Source organism: Capsella rubella, unplaced genomic scaffold (genome assembly GCF_000375325.1).
Source record: "Capsella rubella cultivar Monte Gargano unplaced genomic scaffold, Caprub1_0 scaffold_7, whole genome shotgun sequence".
Lineage (NCBI taxonomy): Eukaryota > Viridiplantae > Streptophyta > Magnoliopsida > Brassicales > Brassicaceae > Capsella > Capsella rubella.
In genome coordinates, this window is record NW_006238917.1 from 10,184,607 (window position 1) to 10,207,710 (window position 23,104).

The 23,104-nt window shown below is 32.4% G+C and overlaps 3 protein-coding genes across 3 annotated transcripts; all 3 read right to left on the minus strand.

Annotated features, from left to right (window-relative positions):
* Positions 1-2,055: 2,055 nt before the first annotated feature.
* On the minus strand, positions 2,056-3,052 carry LOC17878724 (36.4 kDa proline-rich protein). Its single transcript, XM_006286163.2, has one exon. It carries the CDS (start codon positions 3,022-3,024, stop codon positions 2,278-2,280), a length of 747 nt encoding a protein of 248 aa, XP_006286225.1. The 5' UTR covers positions 3,025-3,052; the 3' UTR covers positions 2,056-2,277.
* Positions 3,053-7,281: 4,229 nt separating this feature from the next.
* On the minus strand, positions 7,282-9,307 carry LOC17877697 (nitrilase 2). Its single transcript, XM_006283994.2, has 5 exons — positions 9,139-9,307; positions 8,879-9,058; positions 8,186-8,479; positions 7,820-8,101; positions 7,282-7,715 (listed from the first exon to the last, which is right to left on the minus strand). Exons 1-5 carry the CDS (start codon positions 9,254-9,256, stop codon positions 7,561-7,563), a joined length of 1,029 nt encoding a protein of 342 aa, XP_006284056.1. The 5' UTR covers positions 9,257-9,307; the 3' UTR covers positions 7,282-7,560.
* A 3,670-nt stretch (positions 9,308-12,977) lies between these two features.
* On the minus strand, positions 12,978-14,426 carry LOC17879612. The gene is made up of 4 exons (XM_006284489.2): positions 14,106-14,426; positions 13,616-13,762; positions 13,305-13,511; positions 12,978-13,219 (listed from the first exon to the last, which is right to left on the minus strand). The coding sequence occupies exons 1-3, from the start codon at positions 14,367-14,369 to the stop codon at positions 13,317-13,319; spliced, it is 606 nt and encodes a 201-aa protein (XP_006284551.1). The 5' UTR covers positions 14,370-14,426; the 3' UTR covers positions 12,978-13,219; positions 13,305-13,316.
* Positions 14,427-23,104: the final 8,678 nt, after the last annotated feature.

Here is a 23,104-nt window from a genome sequence, read left to right on the forward strand (position 1 = left end):
TCTTCAAATCAAGTATCTAATGGAATGCAACAAGCTTCTCTTCCAACGCTTTCCTGATCTGCGGCCACCTACTTTTCCGGAGAATCCTCAAGATGACGACGATGAGACTCAAGAGTAATAATTTCTAATTTTCAAAAAATCTTCAACATTTTTATGGTTTTATGGTTGTTTGTCTCTGTTTTAGATGATTTGCTTTTCTAAACTTTGTTTGTAATATTGACGTTTGTGTAAAATACTTTTCTGTTATCTAAATCGTTTTAAATATATTTTTTGGTGAATTATATAATTAACAATCGATGAAAACGAGAATAATTTAGTTATTGGATATTTATTATTTCCTACCAAAGTATCCGAAGGAATGTTGCAGGGTCGACGTTTGAAGGAAAGCTAAAGGAAATTTGTAGGAAACTGGAATGAAACATTTCGTAGGAAATTACAAGGAATTAAATTTTCGTAGGAAAACAGAAGGAAATAGTTTCGAAGGAAAGTAGAATGAAACGTGGTTTCGAAGGAAATTGGAAGGAAAGCGTTTAGAAGGAAATTAGAAGGTATCGTTTTTCCTTCCCACTAGTGGTAGGAAACACGTCAGAACTACCCTTCCCTTTTCCTTCAAGGTTACCTTCACAATTTCCTTCGGCACGATTTTGGTAGGAAATTTCCTACCATAATCTTTCCATCTTCGATTTCCTACGGGCGATTCCCTACCATTTTTTTGGTAGGAATTTGGTAAGAAACGTCTGTTTCCTACCATATTTTTACCCAAACGGTCGTAGGAATTTCATGTTTTTCTTGTAGTGTTCAGCTATGACATAATCAAAAATAAAAATTTCACTCCATAAATGTCTTCTTCTTTCATGGATGCTATGATGCTTATCAACTTTGATTGTCAAATTGTGTGATTTCTGCGCAAATGTTTTATAAGGTGAATAATACTATGTCATCACGTTTAGACACATAAATCAAACTTACAATTGAAAGTCTGATGAAACAATTATTCTTCCGTAGATAGTTGTTTGATAATGCACATGTCAGAGAACTTGCAACCAATAAAATTTTTGTTACATATTAATTATGATATTATAAGGCCGGCGTCAAATTCTGATGAATGTTTAGGAGATTTTAAATAGGTTTTAGATAATAAATTTTAGTTATAAGTTTTAGATTTTGAATGATAATTTAAAAAAAAAAAAAATGGAAAATTAAAGACAAAAACTTCCTAGAAGAAAAACTCAAAAGCTCATTGAAACAGACTTATGGATTTTCTTAAAGGAATTAGTAAAACCTCTTGAAACTCAATTTAAATTTTTTATTTTATAGAAAATCTTCCTTTCTCAAAATCTCAGTTAACGACCGGACGTGCTGCAACCTAGGGATTACCAGGCAGCTCCCGCACCCTAGATGGCGAGAGTCCAGTAGCCGAAAGTAAAACCAAAAACGATTTCTACAACAACAACCATTCAAGGTGTAGAAAATATCTTTGATCAAATATTAATTCACTTGCAATTTTTAATATCGCTAAGGCCATGAATGTTTGCACATGTAAAAGTGAATTTTGACTTTTGGATTTTGACTTTTGTCTTTAAAATTTTCAAAAACCTAAAAAGGAAAGGAAAAAAAATTTCATCTCACGTTCAGAAATCAAAGACCAATAAAAAATAATTTTAGATTTTCTATGATAATTAACAAAACCTATCAAAATCTATATTTCTTCATTATTAAAAATATTATTTTTCTCGAAAACCTTATTGGCTACATAATAGTATTTTGGAAATAATACAAATAAACAATCCAAAGCAAGGGAAAAAAATTCATAAGATAACGCAAAGATACATAGGGCGTTGAATTGGTGACGGTGATCAAAGATATCACCACATTCTATGTGACACGAACTCTTTGTTATTGTACTCCTTGGAATCTTAAAACGGGACAGGGCCATCTTTTTGGTTGTATTCTAATTGTCTATATAAGAATACATACTATATGTCTATTTTGACTGACTTAGTATGGGAGAATTGAAGGTCGTCAAAGACGACATACACCACATGTACACGTCGATTAATGACCACTGCCGTAGTGAATTTGTCCTTTTAAAAATCGAGTTTCGTATAACATTATTTCAACGTACATAATCACCTTACAATTACATAAAATTTTTTAGAGAAATGTATAACGATATTTAGATCCTTTAAATTGCTCTTTTCGCTATCGCAAAACATAAAGAGAAGAATCTAGATCTTGATAATTTTTATCGTATCAAATTTTTTAACACAAAAGAGATCAACCCAAGGCAGGAGCCCTGTTTACGGGAGCTGGACACTTGAAGCCACGTGGTGGAGTCTTACCACAGTCGACAAGAAGCTCAAGAGCGATGGGAACAATGAGGTCAATGTTGAGAAGTTTCGCTCTAATGGTGGTGCAGAGACAAACCGCTGCGTCAAGACCAACCAAGTCGCCAAGAAGTGGGCAACACTTTGCCTTAGCGTAAGTTTTCCCTAGTCCGATGTGAATCAAGCCACCTAGCACGTCCACACACGCGCCTAGTTTCAGTGCGTCGATTGGACAAGTCTCTGGTTTAGGTGTTGGTACGTGATGTGGAGGTGGAGGTGGACATGGGGTTGGTGGAGGGGGTGGTGGAGGGCATGGCGTCTCTGGTGTTGGACCTGGAGGTGGTGGTGGCATCACGGTGGGTGGTGGTGGAGGCTTCACAGTGGGAGGAGGTGGAGTAAACGGTGTAGGGGGTGGTGGAGGCCTCACAGTGGGAGGAGGTGGAGGGCATGAAGGTGGAGGCTTCACGGTGGGCGGTTTTGGGGTATGAGGAGGTGGTTTAACGGTGGGTGGTTTTGGGGTGTGAGTAGGTGGTTTGGCAGTGGGGGTCTTAGGCGGTTTAACGGGATGTTTAGGCGGTTTAATGGGGTGTGGAGAAGGTTTAGGAGGGTCACTACAGTCACAAGCATAAGAGACGACGAGGAGACCGAGGAGGAGGAGTATCACAAAGGTGAGGTTTTGCTTGTGTAGAAGACCCATGTTGAGGTTTAGGGTTCGGGTTTGTGAACAGGTAATGAAGTGCGTTAAACTGTTAAGTGACTTCTTCCTTTTATAGAAAAAACAAATCTCAAAGATATTTATTTTCTCTATTATAAAATTGTTCTCGATCATTATCATCATCCGTGATGATATGAACGTGTCAAATTGCGAGTAAGATGATTGAAGTTGAGACTATATAATATGATTACAATATTGTCACTTGGTCATAAGAAGTAAATAGTTTAAGACTTATTCGTTTATATAACCAAATATGTTATAGCCTATTTTAGAATTGTGTTTTACTTTAATCTTCTGATGGAGTGGGTTGTTAGCATTTCTACGAGTTATTTGAGACAACAAAGGATGTATATTGGCACAGCCTTGTTTGATTACCATTTGAGACAACTAACGAAGGAAGTTATCATTATCATTTGACTAAATAGGCACTTTCAGTTTTCTGAAAACCCACAAAGATAGAAAGAGATCCTTCCTCTTATCTTGCTCCTTTGATGATTGGGTCCATATGTTGTTACATGAGGAATTTAGGCAAAATGTTTTGGAATATATAGTATTTTTGTCTATACCTATCTATATTGTAGCTTTAGATATTGTCCATAGCAAACACGGAAATAGAGAAAAAGAGAATCAAATTGTTGTAGATAGGTCCAAAGCTAGCTAGCTAGTTTATGTTTTATGTATTAATCAATATCAAAATAATGGTAGTGGTCAAAAATGTATTATTAAATTAAATTACGCAACAAAATATAGATTACAGATCATGTCAGGCGATGTGTGCTATGCAGAACCAAAGACTTAAAAATTATATGTCTACTCATGTCAAAGATATTTATTTTCTTACTAGTAGCTTTCTATTAACCACGGGGATAAAACGTTTTTCACAAGCCATGCATGCACGTATATTTCAAAAAGTTTAAAACATGTTTAACTATCTTCCTCTTTTAAATGTCAAAACTCGAAAGCAAAAGACCTACTGATACATATAAAAATCATAAACCATTCATTGCAGACCAGTTAAAAACTTGTCTAAACGAGAATCTACATTGATGCAGTCTATGTCGTACCTACAGGATTGATACAACCGATCTTGTTAGTTTAGATAAACTAAATCTTGGTTTACGTTTTAACTGTTAAGATCTCAGCTTTCCACAAGAAAAGCGACTGTGTTAACTGTTATGTCCGTGATTGATGAATTTTAATATATATTGATCTCCTTATGGCATAGATTTGTCCTTTCATGACATATTCTGAGAGTCGGTAACATATATATAAAGGGTGTTATATATAGTTGGCAAGTATATACGATGATTTGAAATAGTTCTGTCAAAGTACTAATACAAAAACTTTAGAATATAATTCGTTAAAAACATTAAGTGGGAATACAAAATCTAACAATTTGTTGTACTTTACGAGAGAAGTATTGTATGGAGGCGAGTCCAAAATTTGTGGGTAAATTTTGTCGCCTAGTAAAAATAATGTAGCCCGTGAATCAGATCATCTAAATTAAGAATTTGTTTTGTTATAGTTTAAAAGAATGGGATAATGTCACGTAAGGAATGAATCGTAGATGCGTTGTAAGATTTGTAATTGTATAGAAAACAATTCACATGCATGGATCTCTCTGCATGTGGCCAAACCATTTTTAAATCTATGCTGAATCCTTGGGCCAACGTATAATTAAGTTTTTTTCTTTTATTAATCATGTAAGAAATCCCCTAATTATCGGGATTATCTTTTCATTTACATATCAATGTCAACTCTCCAAAAACTCTTCCAGACAGAACATACAAATCTTTAGTAGTATCCATTTTTGTTCAAAGTAGAATTTAAACTATATCTATTTAGGATCAAGTTTTGTTGAACATATATATGTACTTGCCAATAAAATAATGAGTACATGAAACAATCATATTACCAGTTACCACCTTACTGGCTTACTAGAAAAAGTAACAGTTTAAGTGCTATATATTTATGTGATCGAAGAAAAATATAGTTATCAATGTGAATTGAAATCTTAAAATAGTTAATCTTGAACATAATCAAATTTATTTAGGTGTCCGCGTCAAAGAGGGTTTTTTCCCCCTCCATGAAGTAAAAGTGTGCTTTCATGTAATTATCATCAGTTTGGGATATCTTAAATAATATTAAATCAATATTGATACATATAGGGAATGTAAACGTGTGTATCAAACAGCTCATAGTCTAAATACGACTTACTAGTTTTTGAGTCCTTAAAAGATACTTAATCACTACTCTAATAATTCAACCAATCAATAACTACTGCTGCCTTTCAGCCTTTGTGACAGCTCTGCGGAGACGCAACGTTGCGACGACGACCCGATTTGGTTTTCTCTATTCTTTGTTTATAACTTACAATAACGGTTTGGGCCTCAACGAGGTCCTATTTTATAACTAGCACCCTCTAAAAAGCCCTAACACTTTATAAGATAGTAATATCAGTTCTTGGCACATCAACTATATATGAAAAGTGATTATACCTTCTCGTCCAAGATCTCTCTGTTTCGTGATTTCTTATAGGAGCGCGGAGTTAAGACACACAAGAAAACAAAAAAGATTCGATATCTTTTTCAAGAATGCTTTATGACTTTGCATGCAAGTTAAAGATCAATCAGCCAATCAGGAACGGATACGATAAGCCTGACCAATTACGGATTTACAATCATTTTTTTTGTTAAAGGATTTACAATCATCTTATTCTTTGTTGTAAGATTTGTCAGCAGAGCCGTCTCTAAATGTTTTAAGGCCACAATCTTAAATTATTAAAAGGCTAAAGAATGATGGGTAGTATTGAGCTAGTTAATGGGTTTTGTTGGTGCGCTTATGAAGAATGATGTACCTTTCAATGTATTTGACTCTGTAATTTATAATACAAATACTTGTCGAAAGAAAAACAATAGAAAAGTCCAGTTCATGTTGTTGCTTTAACAGTCAGACATATTTGGTCAACGATTCAACATACATAAGAGACTCTTTTAAGGTTACATAAATATACTTTCTTCTTTTAATAAAAAAATTTAGATTAAAGAGCAAGAGATACATAAATATACTTGCAAAGCATAAAGCAAATTAAGTCATATATATATTTTATAACCTATATCTCGAGATCTTAAACATAAATCATTTCACATTCTTGTACACTCACACTGTCACACACAAATCTTAGAAAATCTTGAGAACATCAAGCCTTTGACTACAACAAAGGTTAGGGGACTGTAGGAAGTATAGGTGGGGGCTTGACAATGATCACCGGCTTTGGACTACCCGGTAGAGGCTTGACGGTGATGGACTTTAGAGTATCCGGTGGAGGTCGAGGCTTGAAGAAGTTTGGAGGAGGAGGGGGAGGAGGCGGGGCTACATCAGGTGGAGGATCGAAATCTGGAGTTGGTGGTCGTGGTCGTGGTTGTTTGACTGGTTTTGGACTAACTGGGAGTGGCTTGGGGAGCAAGACTTTTGGTGAGGGCTTGATGAAGGGGAAGGGTTTTTGTAAAGGCTTGAAGTTAAAAAAACTTTGGTAAAGGCTTCAAGAAACCGATGCGTTGATGTGGATTTAGTTTCCGAGGAACAGAAGCGTAAGAGACTGCGAAAAAGCCAACTAGTAGGACGAAGATGAACCCAAAGGAGAGGTTTTGCTTTGTCTTAAGTCCCATGTCTAATGAGTTTTAGCAGATTGTTTCATGGTTTAGTGATCAGTGTAGCTCCATTTATATAGATCATCTTTGTGATTCTTTGCTTTGTTTATGATATTATTTGTTATATATATATCAACGTGCCAAATTCGATTATTTAGATTATTAAAATTGGTCGTGTACGATGTTATAATGAGTAGGTGACACTCGGTTTCTATCAGAAAAAGGTTGTCGAGCTTCCTTGATATTTTGTTTAATAGTAGTTAATTTATACACTTTATAAACAAGATAATTATTATATGATGTTCTATTGTTGAATATTTTGGTCAGTGATGATTACGATTTTCTAAAACGCGTTTGGTGAATTGTATAGGCTTAAAGATTTTCGTAGGGTTGTGTTGATTTTTATTTTTAGAGTGTGATTATTAAGTATGTTGCATGTTGAGTAGTATGTGTAATAGCTAGTTGTATACACTAGCTGTTCATTTCCATACTAGCAACTAATTATACATTTTGTTTTCTTTTTACCCTCAAGCAACTAATTATACATTTTTAATGTAAAGATATGTGTTAGCAAAACAAAGGAAGAACATAACTGAAATCAAAGCCTTATTATTTTGTCACAATTGGCTACATGGTTGGTATTACGGCTACACAACACTCAAACTTAAAAATAGCACAATCTTGAAATACAAGAGAAGAGAACCGATTGGTTTCTCAAACATTGATCTTACCAATTGGTCCTCTTCAATTATTGAAAGAAAAGAAAAAAAAAACAAACTTTAGTCATAAATTTTGAAACTCAACATAACATGTTGAACTTGACTCCTACATGTGACTAATATCAACTGAGGAGTACCAAAATATATGATTATTTGTTTGAGGCATCCTCTGCTTTCTCCACCTTTGACACAAATGTAACTGTCTTCTTCGGGTCCTCATTTACGGTCAAGCTGAGAACATCTGGTTTGGTGTAGTGTCCGACCACATCAAAGTATAACTTGGCCCTAGCTATCTCACCAAGATCTGGATGGAAAAAAAAATGAACATTATCGATATGTTTAGCTCAAGAACATATACTTTTCTATAGCCTAAGATGAAAACCAAAGAAGAGTATATATGTGTTTTACCAAGATCAGCTGTGATGAGACCCTCGGATTCAAAGTTTGGTCCAGCAAGAACCTGTCCCAAAGGTGAAATAATGACACTTCCACCTTGGGAGACAATAGCATCTTGTTCTTTGTTTTCGTCCAAGTCAGTAAACAAGTAATCAGGATGCTCAGGGAAATCTTTACGCTGGCAGAATTGGCAAGCTGACAACACGAAACATCCACCTTCGATCGCGATGTGAAGCATGGACGATTGCCATTCTTTCGAACCATCAGCAGTAGGTGCACAATAAATCTCAATGCCTAGAGCCAAAAATCAAAAAAGTAAGGAATCTTTTACTAAAAGCATAGGTGTGTGTGGTGCACTACATTGAATTAAAAGCTGACCTTTGGCATACAATGCAGTTCTGTAAAGGGGCATCCTATTCTCCCAGCAAATAGCAGCACCTAGTTTGCCAATGGGAGTGTCGTAAACGGGGATGGTTGATCCGTCCCCTTGACCCCATATGCAACGTTCCAAGGTTGTGGGCATGAGCTTACGGTGCTTACCCAAGAACTGACCTTGTGGACTGAAGAAAAGAGCTGTGCAATAGAGTGTATACCCATCTTTCTCTATCGCTCCCATTACCAAGTACACGTTGTTTTTTCCTGCCATGTCCGCCAGTTTTTCTACTTCAGGGCCTACAGGTTCATCACAAAACCAAAACAAAAGGTAAAGAGTATCATATCAATAAATAATAACATTAATCCAATTCTCATATCATTTTTTTTTTGTAGACGGACTAGCTAGTTGGATAACGAATCGAGGATGAATCAATGTCCAAGTTTTCACAGATCATGAAACTTAAAATCAAGATCTGAATATTCGTATATTTTTAGACAATATAGGAGTAGATCTTAAGAATCGGGGTGGTGTATATACTTTGAATACTTGTGTAACATAAAAATTGACGTTTATCAAAGATATGTTTATTGGAAAAGGTTATGTATACATATTAAAAAAACATTTTAAACTTGACTTTTTCCCACAAAACAAAAAAAATAAGCTAGTCAAAGGTTAAGTATTCAAGAAGTTCATACCAGGAACTGGAATGGCTGAAGCATGGTACTTGCGGAACTCGTCACGGCCTTCTTCGTTAAAAACTCCCACAGCCAAACCAAACCTAAAACCGCGAGGATACCCTCCGATAAACGCCTCCGGGAACACGACCAGTTCCGATCCATTGCTCGCGGCCTCTTCGATATACTTCTTCGCCTTTTCTACAAACTCCAAGTACATAGAGCGTTACATAAATTTAACATAACCAAAAACATTACAAAAAGATTGATTAATTATTTACCTAGAGTGGCGGGTGTATCGTTGTACACGGTGGAGGCTTGGACGATGGTAGCTCGGACAGTGGTGGGTGAGGCAACGCCGTTAAACTTAGTTGACATGATTTGTTCTGTTCCAGACATATCAACTCAAGCTTTTTTTGTGTTTACGTTGGTGTGGTGACACTGTGAGACTTTTAGAGGCAATAATATATAGATTTTTTTTTTTTTTTTTTTTTCTTTGCTTACAATTGGTTAATCTGTGTAAGAAGATAAGATTATGGGATTCTCCGCCACATCATACACTGACCTCATACACTGACCTTAGAAAAAACTTACTTAGTTTCCCACGAGTTTTTTCTATTTTTGTACGATTCAATCTTCTTTTTAATTTTTGTTTCCTTTTCTTTGTTTTTTACTTTTTTTACGTTCGATCCTATCTAGTATCTACAAGTTGAATGTAATTAAATTTCAGGAAAAAAAAGGATGATATATTATTAGGATATACTTCAATCTTCTTCTTGGTATTTGTTTCCTTTTCTTTGTTTTTTACTTTTTTTTTTACGTACGATCCTATCTACAAGTTGAATGTAATTAAATTTCAGGATGATATATTATTGATGACAAAAAAAAAAGGATGATATATTATTAATTAGGATATACTTCAATCTTCTTCTTGGTATTTGTCTCAGTTTCTTTGTTTTTTACTTTTTTTTTTACGTACGATCCTATCTACAAGTTGAATGTAATTAAATTTCAGGATGATATATTATTGATGACAAAAAAAAAAGGATGATATATTATTAATTAGGATATACTTCAATCTTCTTCTTGGTATTTGTTTCCTTTTCTTTGTTTTTTACTTTTTTTTTTACGTACGATCCTATCTACAAGTTGAATGTAATTAATTTCAGGATGATAAAAAATAATAGTTTTAAGAAATTTTTTTATATATTAGTAGATATGCACCACTATGAAAAATATTAGATTTTAAGGAAAGAATTCTAAAAAAATTTGCAGACATGCACTATATAATATTTGCTAGGAAATTAAGGTTTCGGACCAACTAATATGACTAGATATGTATGTAGCCAATTAGCCAAACCCTTTCGTATTGAACAATGGCGAGGCGATAAAAATTATTAAAATCTTTGGCCCCTCTCCAAAGAACTAGTAACCCAAAAAAACTCAGTTGTTGTGCGACTGTTCTAATCATCAGTGGAATCGTAAAGTTACACATTACTATCTCATTGTTTGAGGTGTTGAGTGCCAATTTATGTCAAGAGTATCCTTGAAGGAAGCTAGCTTAGGTACATACATGCAAGACCATAATTTTCAACTTTACATTTTGTGCTAAATCTAGTTAATGTAAAGGGATAGTCTAATTTGAATGTGGTGGTAACATGCTATCATAATTCTATTGATAATGCTTCTACCTTACTTTATGTACATCCTTCATGTTATTGGTTTTGTATATGTGCATATAGCAACAGTAGCTAATAAATTATAAACCACATAAAAAGGTGCACAGCTATAAACCAATAATGAAGGGTGTACTTTTGTGGGTCTTGGCAGTTACAAATGAGAAGAAGTGTTCCTTATGTGGCATAAAAGAAAATCACAATTAAGACAAGAAGAGAAACGTACGTAACTCCCATACAAAGAGAGATTAAGGCCAGTCGAAGAAAACATTAAAGAAGAAGGATTTGTATTCTTTCTCCATCGAAAGAATCTATCTATTAAGTGATTGGTTAAAAGAAGGAGGAATACAAATTGAAGACTTGAATCCACAAGGCCAACGACAACGAGTAACCATTGTCAGTTATTGAAGATAATTAAAAATGGATTCATACATAATTGGTCTGGTTTAATCGGTTTTCCGGTTTATTGATATGGTTTTCTCCAATTATACCAGCAAAGTTTGTAGACATTAATTATTATTTTATTTTGACATCATCTGAAGACATTCATTGTAGAAACATAATCACGTATAACCTATTAACATGAATTTGATTGAGGTTTTGTATATTTTAACTAGAATCGGACCCGCGCTACAGCGCGGAGGAAAATTATCTGGTTATTAATATGTTTTCATTTAATAAGTGATACAAAAGTATTTTTAATATTTATTTTTCTTTACAAATATATCAATTTTATATCATGATTTTGCTATTTTTGTAGCTAATTATTTTAATAAGTTTGTATTGAATATTATTCAAAAATAGTAGGAAGTATGGTTTGTGCATGAAGCTGTATTAAATAAATAAAGTTGATTATGTTGAATCATACATATGTCTGTAACGAATATATGTTACGAATGACCAATATGTAACATATTACATTCGGAAAAAAATCATTGATTACTCGCTCTACTATATGATTGTGAGTTTAACAAACTAACCCGTGATTTATTTAGGTTGATACATAATATAGTTTACCGTTAAAACTTATTTGTATTGTAAATTCGATTTAATCAATATTTGAATAGTATATTTTGGTAGTAAAACTTTTTATGTACCATTGTTAAACTTTGATTTAGTTATGTTCTTTAAGATCCGTAAAAATGAACAATTTGTATATAATTTATGTAATATTTTGGTATTAAAAAGTATTTAATTTTAAAACTTAAGTGGTGTGTATCATGTTCTGACCCGTTGCAAAAACATTCTGATCATTTCTAATATTTTAAATGTTCTATAATTTTTTAATATATTTGAATGTTTTCAAAGTTTTAATATTAAAATATTTTAAACTTGTAAAACATATAAAAATTATAAAATTTTGAAACTTTTTAAATTTTTATATGCTCAAATAAATGACTTCATTAATCCGAACAAAATTTTTAAAATCGAAACCCCTATAAGTTACACTTCATGATCATTCATAATTAGAAGTATACTGGTCATGTTTATAATGATTTAAATTCATTTTCCAAAATATTTAACCGATGTGGTATGTCTTACACCTTTTTTATCAATAAAGTATAATATAAAATTTTATGAAAATATTTGACCAACCCGTTTAGATTTAACCAAAATATTTAACCAACTCGTTTTAGATATCCAAACTTTGTTTTAATAAAGTTTTAAGTTTATAATAATATTTTATATGTCAATTGAGTAATATTTGTTTTTTTAAATGAGTTTTTACTCTGTTACTAAAGTTTGGATATCATTTAGGTAAAATATGAGTCTACTCAACTGATCGTATACTTATATGTACGATCAGATTTTAGGTAAAATATGAGCATACTCAACCTCTAAATCTAATGGTTTTATTATATTAAATTTTAAAACCGCGTATAATATCATTTAGGTAAATTATTTAACAAATAATAAAGGATATTTTGATATAAAATCTCAATATTGTATAGAATCAAAGTGAACCAAGGTAAAGCAGATATTACGGTTTATATGTAGATGGGTATTAAATATATTTATAAAGTTGTTAGTGGAAAATATATTCAAACTCCCGTTCACAGATTTTTTGTTTAGTTAGAATGTGAAACAATATTATTATTTTTTCCAAATGCTGAATATTTCCAAAAAAGAAGATGCTTTACGTGCAAATTGATATGACAAGCCATACATGTTTTCGAAGCCCGTTAATTATCGCAGCCCATCAGCAAAAAAGAGTAAGAAGCGTGTGTTTGAAACGATTAAATGTGGCTAATATCCATCTCTGAATTTCGGGTTATATTTCTGAAATTGACCCGATCCGACTCGGAAGAATATACAATATTACCCTTAATGATACACCAAAGGGTATGAAATACCTTAGGTTTTTCGTAATTTTACATATATTTTTTTTTGAAGAAAAAATGTACTTCTCTTTTACTATATATTGGATGTTGATCGTTTAAATCTTAAGAAAAATAGACAAAAAACTATGATAAAACTGTACTCAGTATCATCACACTAATAAAGAGGACCAACAAAGTAAGGTCATAGATTTGATCTAAGGCAATATGTCCGGAGACACTGGATTACAATAAAGTACACAACACAACTGAATGAAAGAAAAAAAAAAGTCTTTAACATCCCACCAACAATTTTTGGAACAAAAGGAAGAGTGATTGCAGCTTGAAGCTGTCTCGATCAGAATGACCTGTATGCAGCAAAGGTTACAACTTAGACTAAACAAGAAGCAACACAAGGTTACAACAAGAAAAGCAGATCGAAGAGCAGTATACCTCTGGTAAACTTCATGATTGTGTAGGTTTGACCCTGACCATTTTAACAAATATCTCTTCGCGAAACTTGTAGACCTTTGCTTGGTAAGATTTTGGCTCTTGAATTGATGAGTTAAGATCAATGGCCAAAAATGTAATATGAAAATTATAACCTTTGCAGGGTATTAGAAGTGCACTGACGTATTCGACAAACTTAAGTTGTGTTCCCTGCAGAGAGAGAAAACAAAACACACAAAAACAAGATAAGTAGGAGAATAGAGAACAAACGACTAAGCTAAGAGGGATTAAGACCAAGCTCTCAACGAACGTACATATTCTTCATCGTGTTCTTTAATGGCTAAGTGTATGAGCAGTTCGATCAGCTCTTTATTGGTTCGTTTACAATCAACATCTGGATCCCAATCGTAGTTTATAACATTAAAAGTGTAGTCAAAGCTGTCCCAGTCCACATCAAAACCCTAAAGATTGAACAACAAACGATATTGAAAGTACAAAAAGAGAAACTTATGATAAGATGCATACAAAAACAAGACAAGTAAGATCAATAACCAGCAAATAGGGGTAAGAAAGAAAAAGAAAAGATCTAGTTCAGGAAATTGTGGATCAAACAGAGAAAACAACAAGGCTGCTCTCTAGTCTAAGTCCCTATGACGAATTCAATATCTGATTTCCCCACCCTCCTCTACAAATCACGCCCAAATAGATATCGCACAAAGAGATGCAATAATTCACATACAAAATATTTCTAGACAGAGGCATCTTACATAACTGAGATTTAGGTTAGGGTATTATGGAGATAACCTCAGACTCTTCAAATTGTTTGTAAAAGAGATCTCGCTGTCTATTACATTCGGGTTCGTCCAAGAATAGGCCATCGTAGATTAGCTTTCCGCGGAAATTGAAGGGAATTAAATGACTAGGCACTCTCTCTTCTTCTTCTTCTTTTTCCTCTTCCTTCGCCTCCGCATCATCAGTGGCTTTGGCTTCCTCTATCTTTGGCTTCTTCTGCACTGGATATTCAATCGCCGTCTCATCGGACCGTAATGAATCGCCGTCGCCAGCCATCGTCTTCTTAACCTAGATATTTTCTTATGAACCACTGCGGCGATAAAATAAATCCAATTTTCCTTTATTACTTTTATTATATATATTACATCAACAACAACATTTCTTATTTTTACCTTTTGTTTCTTTAAGCCATTAGTGGGCTTTCGATATTAAATATTTCTAACCCAATTAATAAATAATTAGGCCTAACAAAACATACGAATTAATAAAAGAGTCCAAATTAAAAAAATTACGTATGATCACGGTTACGGTTAACACGGTTATAATTGATTAACCATCGGTTAATAGTTATAATTTTCTTTAACCTTAATTGTAACCATTATATATACGGTTAAAATAGTTACCATTAAATAGTTACACTTAGAAACATAATATAGTTAAGATGAAATTTTATATTTAGGCTATCCACATCCACATCTACCTCATCAAATTTTTTAAATTAAATATATTTAAAATGTTTATTTAGTGCATATTATGTACTCATAATTAATAGAAAATTAATTAAATAGAAAAGAATTAAACTAAATAAATGAATTTTAAATATCCTAAAAGAAATGTTGTTACAATGTTATCAGTAGTTGAAAAAATGCTATCGGTAATAGTAATATAGTTTAGATTGTAGCACAACTTTTTCTAAAAAATTATCACACTTCCAATAATTTAAGAGAAAATCTCTCAAATAAAATTTTTATCATACCCTTTTGCAAAATTAACCTCTTTTTGCCATTTTTATTTTTTCCCCCTCTTAAATTTTAATGACCATTTTACTCTTAGTTGAAAGAATATTCTTTTTTTGGATGAAATATTCCTTCCAAAATTTCCCCCCCAAAAAAAATTTCCGACAAAAACATTTCCACAAAAAAATTCCCGCCCAATTTATTTAAATTTTTTTTAAAAGGGTTTACAAAAAAAATTGAAAGGTCTTTTAAAGGATTCACAAGGGTTTTGAATAGGCTTTTAAAAGATTTTTTATGATTTTTAAAGAGTTTTATAAGCTTACAAAGGTTAAATGAACCGAGTCATTTCGGCCAATTAAACCATCAACTTCCAGGCAAGCCATTTAAATCATACATAGACATTGACTTACCGATTAAAACATGAAACAAAGTTGTTCAAGCCAAAAACAACATATCGTAAGTCTGATAACGGAACAACTAACAGGTGTTAGATAGGCGTTAATCTTTGTATCATCTCAGACGGGCCTAATACCATCTTTGAATTTGGAAAATGAGATTTTTATTTTTTTTACCTTGCCAACTAAATAATATATGTTTAGTGATTTTTTGCTTTGATCTATATTGTAATAAGAATTTAGCTATTGTTTAGCTAAAGAGATTTCTACAAATCTTGAAATATATGATGATGATTTGTTCTTATTGAATCATATTAAATATAAATTTTTGTTTGCAGAAATATATCAAAGCTAGTATTTAACCCGTACGTACGGGAAAGTCGCTCACTATAATTCGTATGTCTGATATGATATATACGGTGTAATCATGCCCGACGATTCACATGTGCAACAAGTGCATTTGCACAGAGACCTTTTTGTTTTTACAATTTTTTACAGCTATTTAGGACCTATTTTTACATATTTTAGGGCTTTTTTACAAAATAAATCTATATATTTTACACCTACAAATTTAAGTTTTTATAATTTCTATTGTATAAGTAATCCCGGCCAGAACTAAATATGTAACGACTATCTAAAAAGACAGAGTTATGTAACATTGTCTAAAAAGATCAGGATGGAAAACCATATGTCCTAATATATAAGCCTTTTAAGACATGAAGAAGTTGACGACTAACCGTACATAATTTATGTCATGGCTTAAGCTTTTTGTTGTGTTGAGAAGACTTGAGCTTTATCTGGAGATCGACGACCTATTTTCCCCCGATAACTATCAAATCGTATTAGAACTACACAGAACTTTAATCTCGTCTTCAATCTACCCGAATCGATAGTTCTATTCCTATATCTCCCCAAATCGATAGTTCTACACTATTTTCCCCCTCGATATCATACTTCTCATCCTACATTTCCAAAAATCTGGGTTTATATGGTTAACAATTGGTTTACTGTTGGTTTAATATTTTCTTAACCAATTAACAAATCTTATTAACCAAATTAAATTTTATCTCAACCCGGTTTCAATTTTAATTTAGTCAAACATGATTAAACCTTTTATTTAATGTTTAAAAAAAACCTAAAAATTAAAACGAAGAAGACGAAGAAGATCACTTCCTTCCTCCTTCTTCTTCTCCATTTAGTGACTCCCAGACGGAAAAAAAAGAAGAAAAAACTGGATCTTCATCCTTCAATTACAACTTCTTCTTCTCCATTTAGTGACTCCCAGGCGATTGAAGCTTGTGGTATTTCCTAATTGAAGGATCCTGGGAAAGTGCTTAGAGATTGGGATCTATGGGGCGCCTTGTTCAATCTCACCATCATCTCCACCACCACTAATCAACGATAAAGAAGGAGAATGACAAAGCTGAAGAAGAAGAAACAGATGGTGAGAGTTTAACGGTCCCAAAGCTTGATCATGAGACAAAAGATGATGGAGAAAGGAGTAGCGGCCGTCGAAGCTTTTCGGAGATGAGAGATGAAGAATCGTCGGAGATGTGAGAGAAGAAGTTTGCTCCATTTTGTTCTTCATCTCTTTCCCTTTTTTCTCCAATCCTTATATCTCTCTCAATGGATTCGATTGATTTGGATAACGTGAAAGCAGAGAAAGCTGCCGCTAAATCGAGTCCTATGTTATTCTTCTTCTTTGACAACAACTTCACAATCGATTTTATCGAAGCTGGTCTTAAATCGAATTAAATCAATTTTTGATTATGTAGAAGTTGGATTTGTTGCTTGAAGAACCGGGTGAAGAAGACAATATTGGATCGGATCATTTAAAGGGTCGAGTCGGGTTTAAAATTTGGTTTTATACCAGGATTACGTTGGTTTTAATTGGGTTTGGTTCGTAACCCGTTCAAACCCAGAAAATTGGAAAATTAGATGAGAACTATCGATTTGGGGAGAAATAGGAATATAACTATCGATTCGGGTAGCTTGAAGACGAGATTAAAGTTCTGTGTAGTTCTAATACGATATAATAGTTATCGGGGGGAAATAGGTCGTCAATCCTTTATCTGGCGTAAAATCCATGTCGAGTCACCACACCGGCACCGCAATGAAATTTATGTTTCTCTATTAAAAGGACATACATTGATTATTTAAGAATATATCTAAAGACATGTTGTTAAATGCTCAAAAAATAAAAACATTCTCAGTAACAACAATGGTATTATGGTAATGCATCCATTAGGAAAGACTTTGAAATATAACCATGGATTTTCAAATTAACAAAAAACTAGGATTTACCCCGTGGTACACCACAGGTCCATTTTTGTTTTTTAATTTGCTTATATTTATAATTTTTATAAATTTGTATTATAAATTGAGTTTCTTAAAAAAAGATTGAGTATTATTATAGATTTTACAGTTTTTGGTGTTTTTGCAATAATGAATAGTATGCGTTATTGGATGTATGTGCCGTAATCTTATAAAAAGTGTAATCGGATGGAATGATTTACCAGTATTGTAATACTGAATTAAAATATTTTAAATTTTTATGATATCGATTCGAACATATCCCACCATATAACCCTATCCCGTCATATTTTGCATTTTTATAAGATTAATGTTTATAATTTTTTTAATGTTTTTTTATTTGAAAATCATTATATGCGGTGTTATTAAAAATACATCATGGAACAATTTATTTAATAAAATATTTAATAGAAAGTTATAGTTGTAGTATATAATTTTGGTTTAAGTATGTTAGATAACTGTAGATGGTTGCATAATTTGAATGTAATTGTTAATTTGGAAATTGATAGTACGTAAGTACATATTATAATAGTTATCTAATGTTTTTAATATGAAAAGATTGTTTAGATACAGAATATCGTTCATATAATTGGAATGCAACTATATATTATTAATTGTTTGGATACTTTTCTTATAACAAACAGTTAAATTATTGTTTTTTATAAAGAAAAAGACAGAAATTTGATGCAAAAGATATTATAACTAGAATCGGACCCTCGCTACAGCGCGGAGGAAAGTTATCGAGTTATTATTCATATGTTTTAATTTACTAAGTGATACAAATATATCATTTGTATATTATGAATTTGTTATTTTCGTAACTAATTTTTGTAATAAGTTTGTATTGACTATTATCCAAAAACAGTAGCGAATATGTGCATGAAGCTGTGTTAAATAAATGGAGTTGATTATAGTGAATCATACATATCTGTAACGCATATATGTTTTGAATAACCAATCTGTAATGGATTACATTCGTAAAAATATTATTGATTACTCGCTTTATTATATAGTTTTGAGTTTAACAAAATAACCTGTGAAGTACCGTGATTGATATAGCAAACTACTTAATATAGTTTATCAGTAAAATTTATTCATATTTATAAATTCGATTTAATCAATATTTGAATAATATATGTTGTTAATAAGATTTTGTATGTATTATTGTTAAAATTTGATTTAATTATGTTCTTTAAGACCCGTAAAATGAACAATTTTGCATATTATTTATTCTTGTTATTACAAAGTATTGAATTGTAAAACTTAAGATATGTGTATCATGTTATGACCCGTTGCAAAAATATTCTGACCCGTTTCTAATATTTTAAATATTCTATAATTTGGTTTTAATTTGAATATTTTATATTTTAAACTTTGAAAACTTTTAAAAATTATAATATTTTGAAACTTTTTAAAATTTATATGCTCAAATAAATAACTTTACTAATCCAAACAAAAATTTTAAAATTGAAAGCCCTATAACTTAAACTTCATGCTCATTCATAGTTAGAAGCATACTGGTCATGTTTATAATGGTTTAAAACGGTTGTCCAAAATATTTAGCCGATGTGGTATGTCTTAAACCTTTTTCTATCAATAAAGTATAATATAAAATTTTATGAAAATATTTAACCAACCCGCTTAGATTTAACTAATATATTTAACCAACCCGTTTTAGAAATTCAAACTTTATTTTAATAAGATTTTAAATTTATAATAAAATTGTCTTTGTCAATTGAGTAATATATATATCTATTTTGTAAACTTAATTGCAACATATTCAAAAATATATATTATTAATACATTTTAATAACTTTTGGTTATTGTTTGGTTTAAAATAGATATATTTCCACATTATGAAAAAGAGAAAAATGATCGTATTATTAATATTCTCACATTCTATTTCCATTTAATTTTAATCAAATTGGCCCATAATATTCGATGGCCATTAAATTTTTACCTTTCAAATGTTGGTGGAATGAGCCAACGTTAGTCAACGTAATTAATATTTCAAATTGATTCATTTCCAATGCCACTTAATTTCCAAAAGAGTAAAAGCATTGGTTGTACACGGATCCTTCCTGTATTATATTTCTCCAGGCCCATTCGAAATAGCAAACCCATTAGCAATATTTTAGGCATCTGAAAATAAGAATTGTCTCTACTATCCAAGTCGAAATTTCGGGTTACACATTTTGAAAATAACCCGACCCGATACGCATGCATAGACATTTTTACCCTTAATGACATGTTGAAAGGTATTGTTTTTTTAATGTTTTTCGTAATTTCACCTTTATTTTTTTTGAAGAGAAAGTGTACTTCTCTTTTACTATATAGGGGATATAAAAGTTGAGAATTCACCAAAAAAAAAAGTAATATAAAAGTTGAGGGTAAAAGAAAGGGAAAAAACCCGAAAAATACCTGGTTTATTTTTATTTTGGACATTTAAACCTGAACCTTTTTTTGGAAGAAAAATACTTGAACTAATTAACGGTTGTTATTTTCATACGCATGCTCTCAAACAAAAATAAATTCCAATTTTACCACTATTATAAGAATTAATTACTGATGTATAAATCATGTGGCAATAATTTTTAATTTTGTTTGATAAAACTAATTGTAACTCAAAAATAAAATTTTTGATATCTTTTTTACTATTATTATTTACTTATAAAATAAAAATAAAAAATATTACAAAAAATCTAAAAATACAAAGTTTACTCAAGTGCTATTGGAAAAATTGTAAGCAAAACTAATTTAAAATGACCTAAAAGTTTGTAATTTATTGATTTGTAAGTGAAACTAAAATTTATTTATAAACTTTCTTTCTATTTACTTTCTTTAATTTATATAAATTGATTAGATTTTATTTTATTTTCTATTTATTTTATTTATCAATATAAATAAAATTATAATAGTAGAACAAAAATATCAAAAAATATTTTTTAGCTAAAATATAACTATTAACAAATACAAATAAAAGTTTTTGTAACATCATTTAAAAGTTACCGCCATATCATTTAAACATGAATTTAGATGGTAGGGGTAAAACTGAAATTATATTTTTGTTTTGAGATCGTAGGTATGAAATTTACAAAATTTTATTTTTTTTGAGATTTAAATAAGAAATATTAATTAGTATATGTATTTTTCTTCCAAAAATAAAAGTTCAGGTTTAAACGTCCAAAAAAAAATTAAATCAGGTATTTTTCGGGTTTTTTCCCGTAAAAGAAATAATAAAAATACAAAAGGAGAAACGGGCTTTTATGAATGGAATTCTGATTTGTTTGGGCCTTATTGTGTTGTTTAATTTTGAAAAAAAAAATTTCTTTGTTTTAACGATGTATGACGACGACAAAAAAAGATACAAACATAGCAAAAATGGAGAGCGATAGAAAGTGAACAGAGCCAGTAATACCCAGAGTTGTCCCCATTTATCTTCCAAACAATATGATGTCTGATAAGTATTCCTTCATCAATTGGATCTTTGCTTTGAGAAGCTGGTTTAATGTAAAACAATACATAAAGATATATAAGTGGGAGAATTTATTGAGTGAGGAGTAGTTATATGTAAATATATATTGTCTAAGTATTATTCTGTAATTTATGTTAATACTTAGGTTAATCTCTTTTGTATATAAAGGCTATGCCTTCTATGAAATAAAATAAGAAAACCTTTATACAAATCTAGGTTTCTTGACATGGTATCAGAGCTAATCTAAATTCTTAGATTTACGATCCTTGACTCTCTTATCTCTAATCGATTCACTTTTATTCATCTCTTCGATCTATTCTTAATCGATCTACTCTTCTATGGCTTCCGATCATACTGGTTTGGGAGATGACTCTTCGGTTGTAAAGAGCATCGGACGTGTTTCATCGACAAGGAGAAGGATTGATCCGTATGACCTCTCTTCTGGAGACAATCCTGGATCTATCATCTCCCAGCCTCCATTACGTGGTCCGAATTATGATGAGTGGTCTTTGAACATTCGCTTGGCCTTACGTGCAAGGAAGAAATTTGGGTTTGTGGATGGCATTATACCCAAACCAGACGATGATTCAGAGGATATTGAAGATTGGTGGACAAATAATGCGATGGTTGTTTCTTGGATCAAACTTACGGTGGCTCCTGATTTGAGCAGTTCATTGTCCCATCATGAGATAGCTCATGATCTCTGGACACACATCAAGAAGCGTTTCTCGGTGAAAAATGGTCAACGGGTTCAGAGGCTTAAAGCATAATTAGCTACTTGTCAACAAAAGGGAATTGCTGTTGAGGCATACTACGGGAAGCTCACCAAGCTATGGAGTAGCTTGTCTGATTTTCAAAGGGCCAAAACAGTTGAAGAAATTGAACGGGAATGTGAGGAAGACAAACTTCATCAGTTTTAGATGGGTTTGGATGGGACGATTTTTGGTGCTGTTAAGTCCTCTTTGTTATCCCGTGATCCACTTCCCTCACTTGATGAAGCTTATCAAGTTGTGATTCAAGATGAGGAGTCTCGAAGATCCGTGCGTGGTTTTGAAGAACGGAACGATAGTGTGAGTTTTGCGGTACAGACGGTGTCTCAAACTCGTACTCAGTCTGAGTTAAAAGATCCTTCTGTGGTTTGTAATAGCTGTGGGAGGAATGGTCATTTGGCTGAGAATTGTTTTAGGAAGATTGGGTATCCGTTATGGTGGGGAGATAGACCTCGGTCTAAGGTTTCAAACCAAAGAGCACCTTCTTCCTCATCGTCTTCATCTGGTTCTCGTGTGGAACCAGCTCGTGTGAATCAAATCACGGCTTCTGCTCCTGTTCATGTTGCGGCTTCCATGGTTACGGAGAGTGATCGTGTTGGTTTCAGTGGTCTCACTGATGATGAATGGAAGCGTTTGAGAGCTGTGCTTAGCGGTCGCTCGTCCGATACTACAGATCGTCTTTCGGATAAGTTCTTTGTTGAATCATGGATATTAGATACGGGAGCTTCTAATCACATGACTGGTGATATTGGGTTTCTCACTAATGTGTGTGATATGGCTCCAATGTATATCAAATTACCGGATGGTCGTCTTACTATTACCACTAAACAAGGCAAAGTGTTTCTAAGGTCTCATCTTCAGTTGCTCAATGTCTTCTTTGTGGATGGATTACAATGCCATCTCATCACTGTTTCTCAGCTAACTAGTGATCGTGGTTGTATTTTTCAAATTTCTGACAAAATTTGTATAATCCAGGACCGCACCACAATGACGCTGATTGGGGCAGGTGAACAGCAAAAAGGACTCTATTTCTTTCGGGGTATCGCGGATGCGTGTATGGCTCAAACTGTGGACGTGTTGACTGGTGATATTTGGCATCGTC